General features: G+C 47.7%; 2 protein-coding genes across 2 annotated transcripts; both read right to left on the bottom strand.

The window, feature by feature from the left end:
- Window positions 1-374: 374 nt before the first annotated feature.
- Window positions 375-676, bottom strand: KRP23_337 (uncharacterized protein; the record flags this gene model as incomplete). Its single annotated transcript, XM_067887989.1, has 2 exons — window positions 375-541; window positions 610-676. 2 exons carry the CDS (start codon window positions 674-676, stop codon window positions 375-377), a joined length of 234 nt encoding a protein of 77 aa, XP_067750894.1.
- A 3850-nt stretch (window positions 677-4526) lies between these two features.
- KRP23_336 (uncharacterized protein) lies at window positions 4527-4916 on the bottom strand (the record flags this gene model as incomplete). Its single annotated transcript, XM_067887977.1, has 1 exon — window positions 4527-4916. The coding sequence occupies one exon, from the start codon at window positions 4914-4916 to the stop codon at window positions 4527-4529; it is 390 nt and encodes a 129-aa protein (XP_067750893.1).
- Window positions 4917-11402: the final 6486 nt, after the last annotated feature.

Genomic DNA, 11402 nt, shown 5'->3' with positions numbered 1-11402 from the left:
ATGTACGGCCATGGTGTCTGAATTCGAGGCACTGTCCAGCCATTCACAGCCATGTCATCTAAGGCTTGTTTGCGTATTGTGCCGCTGGCCACAGCATCTACACCTCCCACAGCTGTGAGCAGCTGCGGGTCAAAGTGCAGGTCTGGCGCATTGTGAGCGTCGTTAGCATCCAGTGTAGCCCAGTCCAAGTCATCGTCGTCGCTATAGATTGAATCTCCTTCGCCATCACCGTCCGAATCAAGCGCTGTGTAGTCTGCCAAATTGTCGCATGGAGTGGTGATGTTGGGGTCGTTTGTGAGCGTGCCTGATACAACCAGTATATACAAGATTAGAGTTATAACATGTATCCATATCGTGTATGTATGCATGCCGCACTAACCTCCGCCTTGACTGTCACCCTCTTTGGTTTCTTCTTCCTCGTTGTGTGAACTCCTTACGACACCAGTCTCGTCATCATTAGACCCACGTTCTGAGTCCTCGTAGTTGATGTCCGAGTCTGCCAAGTCGAAGAGGTTGCTGAGATTACGCCGTGATGACATATCTATCAGGAAATCCAATCCATCGTTAGTCGTTACTGCTCAATACAAAGCTGGATCGTGTAATGGGTACCATTGGTGTCGTTGTTAGCGTTCAAATCCTCCTGACGTGTGCTTGTGCTGCTTGAATCCTCGTTCATCACGTGGGGCGAAGTGGCAATGGGACTGTGGTTTGAGACCGGAGACGCGGGAGAGTCTGCAGCTAATTTCAAGAATGTTAGCATCGCACCAGGTGACATGAGTCTATACAGCAGCATACCTGCAGGTGGCGTACGCTCCAGCGGTGCGCGGCTTTGAGTTTGATCTAGATCTTTGGAATGATCTGTACGATACACGTTAATGTCAAACAACTAGCGTGTATAATACCGGCAAGTCATCACATCCGTACCAGTCCGTTCTGGCGGGCTTTCAAGGCGGTCTGTAGCGACGTCCGGGCCCGCTGCGTCCCCTTCCTTTTGCTGACGATCTCGTTCCGCTAAACGCGTACATCTCGTCAGTCTCAGTGGTGGAAAGTACGCTTGAATCTCATCTTACCGATATTCACGCGATCCAAGTAGCCCATTAGCTCGTTCTCGCCCACAAAGTAGTCCTCACCACGCGTTCCTTGCTTGGTCTTGCCCGGCTTGATATAAAAGAAGTCGTTTGATAGTCCTGCGGGGCGCCTCGAAGTCCAGCCTACACGCTTGAGCTCTCTCCATCGAGCCTGGAACGCCATTGCTCCACAATAAAGACGGCTTGAGCTGCGGCGGGGAGAAATCTCGAATGACCCCAAAACGGTTGGCGCGCAATGGTACCTCTGATCCCTTATTCGATTGTGTGTACCACACTGACAGCAGTGAGATCTTATATTCCGAAAAAACGAAAATCAAGCTGGCCGGACTTTTATGCACCCTCGTGCAGGAAGGATGGGGATAAACCAACCCCTACTTGACTTAACGTTTGTATGAGTCACTACAAAAAGGAAGAGTAAAAAAGCTTATTGTGTCTGATACAACATCAAGGATTTTAGTTAACGTGCCTGATACAGGCCTTCGGGTTTGGGGGGTTAAGCATCGCAGCCTCGACAATTGTCATGCGCGCATCCATGACCTTGTTCGAGGCAATAAGCTCATCAATTATATTTAAAAGGTAATCGATTCCTGGGCTTTGCGTGCTTGCATATATCTTGCTCTGGTTTTTGGACAGGTTGAGACGCATCGTTATTCAGGGTGATAGACCACGCGAGCGTGTTGGCGGTCAGGATGCCAACAGCCATGTATCAAGCAACTTGGGAAGGTCATCTTCGCGTCTTGAAATGGGTTCACAGCCATCGCGCGGAGTTTTGTTCAATCGATCATGTGGTCCATCGTCATTGTTCGGGATTCTATTATTTCTACATACTGAAATCGCCCAAAGATGTAGCACTGAAGGTGCCATATTGGCCTTTCCCCCTCCTCCCCTTCCTCTCCAGTCTGTGACGCTAGTATCCCGATCCAAATCGATCAATGACTCCATCATATTCAACACGACCTCCGCCTTCCTGGACTCGACCCTGGAGATACTGTTCTGGGAGGCCTGCATACGCCCGTCCATTGACCTGTTTGAGCGCATTTGGAACGCTTCCAGTTCATGTTGAGGAGGTTCTCCTTCTGATTTGGGTCCTGCCAGTGGAGCCAAATGGCCCAGAAGAAGATACCTACGCACAGACCGCCACTACTACCGGTACCATTTCCGTCGTGCGATCCTAGAAGCTGTTAAGATCAAGGACGAAAAAGCCGCGGTGAAGATGGTCGAGTGGCTGTTTGGCCACTTTTACGGCTGCATTGCGTCCTTCCATTCCAGGCCGTGCAACAAGCGGCTGAAGATGGGGAATTGGACATTTTGAAGTTTTTCAAGAAAAATGAGATTTGGTCAAGGAAAATGGAGGAATGGCACTTCGAGACGAAATCGAAGCGGATGCTGGGAACGTTATTCGGTGGGGACACCACGACGTGGCACGAGCTGCAGCAGCTTACCAGCATGAAACGATTTGGTGATTGTACAAGACCACGAAGGCGCCCCGCTGGGTCTAAAGTCCTCTGATGCACGCCATGCGTCACGGGGATATTGCGCTGCTGGCGTAGTTCAGAGACCGTTATCGGACTCAACGGTTCGATCCGATGGAAGAGGATGACGACAACGACAAGGAAATAGCAGAGGAAGAGCGAAAGAAAACACCGTAGAAACTTCTGTAGCTGTCTAGGAGATTTAGCGGGGGAGAATATAGGGGAGTTACTGCGAGGGGATCCCGAAGAATTCAAGCGGGGGGCAGCATACGCGGGTCGTCTGGGTGTCATTGAGTGGATGGTGGAGAATGGCTACGTGAGCAATACTTTCCTGGTGGCATATCCAGCGGTTGAGACTGGTCGTCTGGAGATGGTTGAGTTTCTAATCGAGCAAAAGCTGATGGAAACAGGTCAAGCATTGCTGATGGCGACTGAAGCTTTCGATCTCACGATGTCAAGGCACCTTTAGGATCACTACTGGCAAAATATCTGTTCTTCACGATATTATCCTCTTGGCAAGAGAGCTGTCCCGGATACGAGAAACTTGCTCCGCTATGGATATCTTCAAGGACGGTGACGTCGGCCATTCAACGGGGGAGTTTGGAGTTTGTCCAGTGGCTGTTTGAGACGTTCATATTTACCGTCGACCTCTTTGATACAACAGGGTTTTTAAAATCGGAGCGAGCAAAGTTCAATGTTGATGCGGCAGCAAAGCGACGAAACCTTGCGCTGGTGAAATATTTGCACCAAATATGGGGGGCTACAACATCAAACATGAACAACAGCGCGAAGCGGGCGAAAACGTTGGTGGTGACTCGTCTACCATGTTCAATAGGGGCCATGGAGGGAGTAGCTGCTGGAAAATATATTGGCGTGGTGAAGTGGCTCCGTTGTGACAGAACGGAAGGATGTACGACAGATGCCATGGATTGCGCTGCGGCGAATCGACATTTGAATGTTCTGAAGTGGCTCGCTGCTCATCGGTCGAAAGGATGCACTGTGAAAGCCATGGATGCCGCGGCAAGCTGTGGTCAAGTAGGCGTTGTCTAGTGGCTGCATCAGCACCGATCGGAGGGATGTACGAAAAATACCATGGATTGCGCTGCGAGTAGAGGCCACTTAACTGTCATCAAGTGGCTTTGCTCGAATTGTATCGAAGGGCGTATCGCAAGAGCTTCTGATGGTGCAGCAAAAATTAGGCATTTGCCTTAAGCTCAAGTGACTTCATGGGTACATACGTACTCGTTTTGGACTACAAAAGCTATGGACCTTGCAACCAGCAAAGGCCACCTGGACGTTGTCAAGTGGTTACACGAAAATAGAAGGGAAGGCTGCACTGCTACTGCGATGGATGAATCAGTTTGCAACGGTAAACTGAAGTTGTCAAGTGGGTTTATCGTTATCGATCCGAAGTTTGCACGACGAACGCGATAGACAACTCCAAAACCCTTGAAATCGTGCGATGGCTACAAGTTAATAGGATGGAGGACTGCACGACAAAAACGTTTGACAATCCAGCTTCAAAAATGGATTTCGATCGTTTACTTTACTTGCACTCTCAGCGTCAGGAAGGTTGCACAGAGGAGGCATGTGATGAAACCCGCAATTTTGGTATATTCTGGAATATACGCGAGCCCGCCCCACTGACAATATGAACACTTGGTTCCTCGAGCACTATCCTGATGTGGAGTAATTAAAGATTATCAATTCGATTGTCTTCGCAGCGCATGAAACTCTAGATTTGTTCTTTTTCTTTCTTACGGGTGCGTGGTGGCTTTTTTTACTGATGCATTTTTTGAAGGGTCCGATAAGCATGGGACCAAGGCCTGATCCACCGACGTATTTATGAAGTTGACTGTAATCTTCACCAACCACACCAGGTTTATCATATCCCACTTCTTACTATCATGCGTACAACAGCTTGGCTCGTAGGAAAATACTATTTGGTTTGTGATCGACCGTGACTCTATATCACCTTCAACCAAGTCCACATGCCGGCCCAGCCATTGACTGCTAGCACAATTCTCTCCAATAACTTGCTCCCAAACAGCGCTCTCTCTTCTGCGTCCGATCCAGATTCGTCAGACTGGGTGAAGTCGTACACCTTTGATGCGTCGGTGGAGGCAGAGTCATCGTCAACCTCGCGCAGACTGTCCGGGTCGATCGTGATCACCATCGTGCCAGTAACGTTGCCATACTTGAACGGAATTTTCTTCACGAAAAGCTCAGGGATTTCGTTTGTAGCTGCTGAAGACTTGGTCTTTGCAGCTACAGCAGCGTCACTGGCAGTGGCGACATCGGCACTAGTTGCGAGGAGTGTGGCAGTAGCTGCTAACAGCACTTGAGAGACACGCATCGTGCGTGAAGGCGGATACAGGGTGTTGGTGCTGGTGTCTGTAAATCCCAAGCGGTCTTGTGAACGGAAGGTATGAATTGCAAAGTGAGGGGGCTTTTACAGAATGCATTGGTACTGATTGGACTGGATTAGCGGGCGGGCGCCAGCTGAGCTGGTCCAGCATCTTGAGATTGGAAGAAGATCTGTACAGCTGGCTCCCTCACTCACTCGACAGGACGTAAACTGTGAGCTTCAACAGAGGAAAATCATGAAGTGCTTAATATTAACTTGCGGCGCTGGGAACCAAGGGGTTTAAGGAAAACACGACCCGCGACCTGTTAATCTAGGCGTTTTGTATCCGAACTGGTGATAAATTCGTGAATTATCTACAATTTATAACAATCCGATTAATCATCGTATTGTCAATGAGTCATAGGCAGAGTGCCTCGTTGTACGAGGCCTGTCAATGACGATACATGTGCGGTTCGCATATGCAATTCGTGCAGAAACCTAAGCGACAGCTGTCATCAGCAAGATGCTTGGAAGTCTTCGTCCGGCCTAGAAACATTCAACATTGCATTTTACCTGTCACAAATTTGATCATCATACTCAACGCGACTTTGTTGATCAGGTCGAGCCGAGCCGCTATCGTTGTATACAGATGTCCCCGGCAAATGTGCAACTGCAAGCAGCAATTTACCTCGCACAGGTAGTACAGATGTGCATGGGATTTGAAACTGGCCGGGATAGGATATACTGAGGTAGTAGATGCAACGTGGAGGGAGAATGTCGCGATGCGGGAAGCTTCTAGCACATGGAAACAATAAATTCAGAGTAACTTAGTACATTTGCATCTATATGGCACCTGTGCGAATCTTGCAACCTCGCAGTCTTTATTGGTCCGACCTTTGCAAATTTGGCGGGGACGTCTGTACGTATGAATACTTGACTACATGTCGAGCTAGAAATCATTTCAGGTGAAATCTTGCTGTGATTACGATGTCCCGCAATCATTAGCGATCTGCTCGTCTCGTAAACGTGTTTCAACAGATCCTGTTATTTCTAGTCTGCAGGCATTCAATAAGAAATTCAAATTCACTGAAGTCTTCACAAGCTAAATCTGGTCTCCCCTCGTCTCCTAAAAGTTTGGTGTTGCGAAGCTATGATGTCTCCTGCTGTTGTGACGGCTTGTTGCAGTGACTTGAGTTCCTAAGAGCCGCAATCAGCTTACCGGAAATCAATACAGATGAAGGCCTCGAATAATGGTTACCTGGGGTTGTACAGTGGTTATAACAAACAGAAGAAGTACCGTCGGTCTTGGTGGATTCAGCATCGTTTGTAAGGCGCTTGGTGTTTTATTTGCATGAACTCCAATTCACCATCGAGCCTGGAGAGCCAGAAAGCGCAGTCGACATGAGGCGGGCCCGAGATGTACCCAAGCTGCAATGAATGGTGCGACTGCAAGCCGCCAATTAGACATTGAGCAGTGGCTCAAAATCGGAGAGAGACGTGCATTTCGGGTGCTATGGATAATCCAGTACTTGGGAACTACAACGTGGTGGCATCGGAGAGTTGTACAACCCCAGCGATGACGCGGCTGATAATGACTATTTTGAGTCGTAATGGTGAAACGGATGTTTGCTTGAGGGGTATTCAATGCCAGTAATGGGCACCGCGGCAAGCAACCGCCCATGTCTGAGGTGGCTGCATGACATCCTGACAGCGAACGCACAATATATTCAGAGATTGACAGTACTTTGGCTGATAGTAATTTATTCTACGAACTACTAACAATCTAATATTATAAAGCCATAGTAGATAGTAGTTTCAGATCGACCCAAATATATACTATTATAGTAGCTAGTAAAACGAATTGTGATTAATATCGGTACTATCTGATTACTAGGATTGGCCAATGCAAGCGTTCGATGAAATCGATGCGGCTTAAGAGAGAGGCAATAAGTGCGAACGTTGTTGCTGATGCCGTGGGAAGCACTAAACGAGCGAGTGGTTCGTCGCACTGGACCACTTAAGCAGTATTCCGTATCTTGCAAGCGGTTAGTGGCACAGGACCGCTTGAGCAGGATTTCTCACCGAAGACAGCGCGGTTCGGCTAGCTTATCGGCTCATTCTGCGATTTTCCAACAGCCAAGAACTTCTCCTCACTCTTCCTTCTCAGTCACGCCCTTCATGAAGTGCGCCAACTCCGACTGTTCGTACGCCGAGCTGACCACGACGGACCCGTGTGTGGCTTGTGGCCATGGTGTTCACTCAACAAACAAGACGAAGACAAAGGACGGCTTCACCCCTGTGCTGCTAATTCGACGTAAGCTTGTAAATACGACCATGGTCGCCATCTCAATTCCCGTGATCACGACTTAGCCACAGTTCTTTCTAGATCAGCGGAAGATAATATCGTCCTATGGATTAATACTTTTCGAAAAAAGATGCACCAGTGACTAGAACAATGCTGAAGGTAAAATGTAACGGGGTACACCGACGTGTACCTATGTCCATATAGAGTGACGGGATGTTCCTCTTTAACGTCCATGGTACGTGGTACCACTTGGTGGTGAGTCATCCATTGGGCACTTGTTTAGCTTTTACTATAGTTGACTTAGAGTTTGTAAGAATCAAGCTTGGCTCACCTATAAAAAATATTCAGTCTTTAAACCTACCGTCTAAATCGTAGTCGAATCCCTCAGGCCGGGAACCGTGAAGTTGTTGTTCACCTAGACCTTACGCTCTCTAGCGCTTCCTCTGTGCAAGGTGTTGTGTGCGCCGTCACATAAAAGGTAAGGACATCGCAGAAGAGTATGGTTTAGAGGAAGATCAGCTCGCGGTATCGGCAACGTGGATGACTTTATTCATGCGACAACACAAGTTGTCGCTTCGACCAAAACCACGGCACGGGCAGACAACACCCGAAGATGCAGCTGAAGCTGGTCGAGCAACCCGAGAAGAGGTGATGCAGATGGTTGTCTGGCTCAACTGCGTACAGTTGTTAATGCAGATCTGACAGGTAAAATATGCAAGGAAATACAAGTTTTGTTTGTGATGCATGCTAATCATTTCTTTATAATTTTTTTTTTAATGATTTTTCTTTTGAAGCTGTATTTTTCGAGTACGTACCAAACGAACGATCAACACTTTGGGCTCCAAGACTGCGTCGGTCAGGTGTGGTAATAAAGACACACAACGGGCGACAGCAATGCTGCTTGGCGATTCCAGTGGCAATAAGTTCGACCCATTCATTCTGTTTATGTAGCGGGGCTACATAGTCGGTTCACCTCCTACCTTAGTGCAACACGCACTAATGGATACATTCAGGTTGACCACTCCACAGGGTGGTCCACATTCATAGCAAAGACATATGACTGGTAGAAAGCAACATATTTCTACCAATAATAGTAATTCATTAGATAGGGATTCTGCCAGTCATCCGATGGCAGAACCCCTCATTAAAAATATCAGTTTGAGGAGGAAACTCAGTTAACATTCAATACCGTTCTCATTTAGCACCAAAGCTACCGTTCGGTCCCTTTATCTATGTTTAAGTATACTTGTGGACACAAGCATACTGAATATAAGTTACATACTCCTGCGCTTCCTCATACAAGTGCTCACACGTGTAAGCTAAAGTAGTGGGTCTAAGCAGACCCATTACAGTTTAAGAGTACTCCCATGATTGCACTTCAATACGCACGCTGGCTGTATCACAATCACAATTGCATCGAAACCGTACCGAAGGTTGCACTCACAAAACCCTAGACAAATACGCCGCGGGAGGAGGTTATCTACACGGGGTCGAATGGCTTTACAAACACCGCTCCGAGAGCTTTTCAGCTGCAGTCATGGTTGGCGCTGCAGAATACAACCACTTGGAAGTTCTACTGTTCTTTCACTTCTAAGGCTTCGCAAAATGCACGGCGGAAACGCAGGCTACAGCACGTGAATACGTGGTCCCTGAGATGCAAGCCTGGATCCACAAGAACTACCCACAGTTGTTTACCCCAGGCGCTCGATTGTGATATATACCACATCAAGGACAAGGTGCTACGCTGACTAAGCATCAATTTGTCGGCTTCGTCAACTTTCATAATTGGTACTCGAGCGACAATCGGAAACGTCGAAATCAATTTTATAGCAATTTTGTTAAAGCATTCATGTAAAACACCACTAACGCAATGGCGTGTGTCAGCCCAACAAAGCCATTGTGGTGATCCTGGGCTCACCGAGGTTATTCGTGAATTCGCGGTGTGCTTGAAGAGGAATTTGGATGTCGCCGCAAGAATCTCTCTCTTTTTGGACAATGTAGTGAAGTTGACTATGCCCAAATCGTGTGCAGTTGGATCTGTGAAGCTACTGAGACGATTCTGGTAGGGCGACCACGTGCAGGTGGAGAATGGTGCAACATATTAGACACTTAGGTAAATATGTCTACTCGGATCGACACTATCACCCGGTTTGATGGAAGCTCTGGAGGTTTTGTGTGATAACGAAAGTGGATTGTTGGAGGACCGTGAAGATCATGTTCAAGGCTGAATGTTGGGACTTTGGATCAATCCAATACCAACAGCTTCGCAATGCAGTTTGGTGGTTGCCTAGGCGTATTCCAGCTGAAGAGCACGCCACGGACATATATTCAATGATGACCGGTGGAGATCTTCCACTTACTGAATTACTGCTATATCATCGTACTGGAATCCTGACTACAGTGCTAAGACTGGTGGTAATAAAGGCTGCCGAGGAAGGTCATCTTGATGTGGTATGTTGATTCATAGTGCGGGATTCGCAAAGTGGTGATGAAAGGAGGGCGGATTTGGAAAGTGAGGCACGGTTTTCTATCTGGAAATTGCAAATTATTATCGTGAGCATGAAAATGCCACACCGCACGACTTTGACGGCCGACTTCGAGATTTGGAGGGACCTACCCATGTGTCAGGACAACCAATGTCGATGACAATATCAAATGACGATCTTGAAATTGCCCGGTGGCTATACGCAAGTGTGACGAATCTCGATTCGAAGTGCTACTTTTTGATAGCTGTGACGATAACGATGAAAATAAAGTGCTCGAATGGTATGGCATTTTTCCAATGAAATCTGGAGGTTCATAAAATATTTGCATCATCGAAAGGTGTGGATTGCTAAGGTCCTAAAATGCGAAAATGGTATCACATCGAGTGTTCATTGTTGGCACTTGGGCTTGAAGTGGAGAAATGAAAAGTGATTGATTGCTTGATAAAGACTAGTCCGTATGGTGCTCCTTGTTAGCCTTCTTTGTTGCCCAGCCGAGATGTGTCCTCGTATCGTCCTTCAGGGCGTGTCAGCTCTCCCGCCGCTTGACCAGAAGTCGCCCATCCCTTATCCAGCTCGCTACCTTGAACTCGCGTCATATTTGTGAATCTTGGCACAGCTTGCGCCGTAAGCAGTAGCATCACTGATGATGCTCCAACATTCATGTCCATTTGTTCGTTGTTGAGTGGTTTCACAGCAACCGAACAGAGGGGTACTATGTCAATCCTATGGCTTATGCGCCAGCAAATGGTCACCTAAACATGGTCAAGTGACTTCGCAAGCATCACTCAGAAAGGTATTAGGCAGCCGCAGTGGATTGAACCACTGCAAACGGACACTTGAATGTAGTACTGTGGCTGCATAATAGTGCCACTGTTCGCTGTACGACTGCGGCTATCAATGGATCTGCACAAAGCAGCCACTTGCATGACATAAAATGGGACTGACGGATGTACTACTGAAACTTTTGGTAGTGGGTCCTTCGATTGCTTTTGCCGGTTGCGATGCACTCGTATGGAGAGGTGCAGCACGACTGTAATGGACAAGGAGGCAAGGGTTGACCATTTGCATGTTTTACGATAATTGTACTCAATCAGAGAGAAAGAGTGCACGTATCAATCAACTGCTGGCTTGGAAACGCTCCTGTTTCTCAATACGCACTACCGTAAAACATGGGCAACCCTTGCTCGAGTTTGGAGCTACTCAACAGATGCATCCGCGAGCGCCCCCTGCCTTCCGGGGCGTAGTGGAAAATGAGTAGATGTCATTCTTGCGACGAGTTTGAGTTTACCGAATCATGCGAAAGGATAAGAGTGCCTACTCAAGTCTCTGTCATGAATGCTTATTCAGGTAGCGTTTCAATGGGATCTATCTCTGTTCTGGACTAGAATGATCTTCAACGCAGCACCATTCGTCATTCGTTATCCTGGATTCGATCTCAAAACTGCGGGTAGCGCTCAATGATGCAGTCTTGGGTCTCCTGGTGAAAGTTCTCGGAAACCTGCGATACATGCTTTTCGGTGCACTGCCGATGACACTTCGAGTGCAAAAGCAACAAAACTTCAAACAGATTGTGGATCGTGGCTCCAGACAAAGCGTCCTCCTTGCAACCGTCGGTACGATGGCGTGTTAGCCACCGAATGATGTGCAGTTTGCCGACCTCGCTACTTCATCTATCGCCGTAACACTGCATCCTTCCATCCGATT

This window comes from Phytophthora ramorum, assembly GCF_020800215.1.
Source record: "Phytophthora ramorum isolate Pr-102 chromosome Unknown Phyram_PR-102_s0001, whole genome shotgun sequence".
NCBI lineage: Eukaryota > Oomycota > Peronosporomycetes > Peronosporales > Peronosporaceae > Phytophthora > Phytophthora ramorum.
The sequence above is the reverse complement of the archived record's forward strand: the minus strand, read 5'-3'. Positions and strand labels throughout refer to the sequence as shown.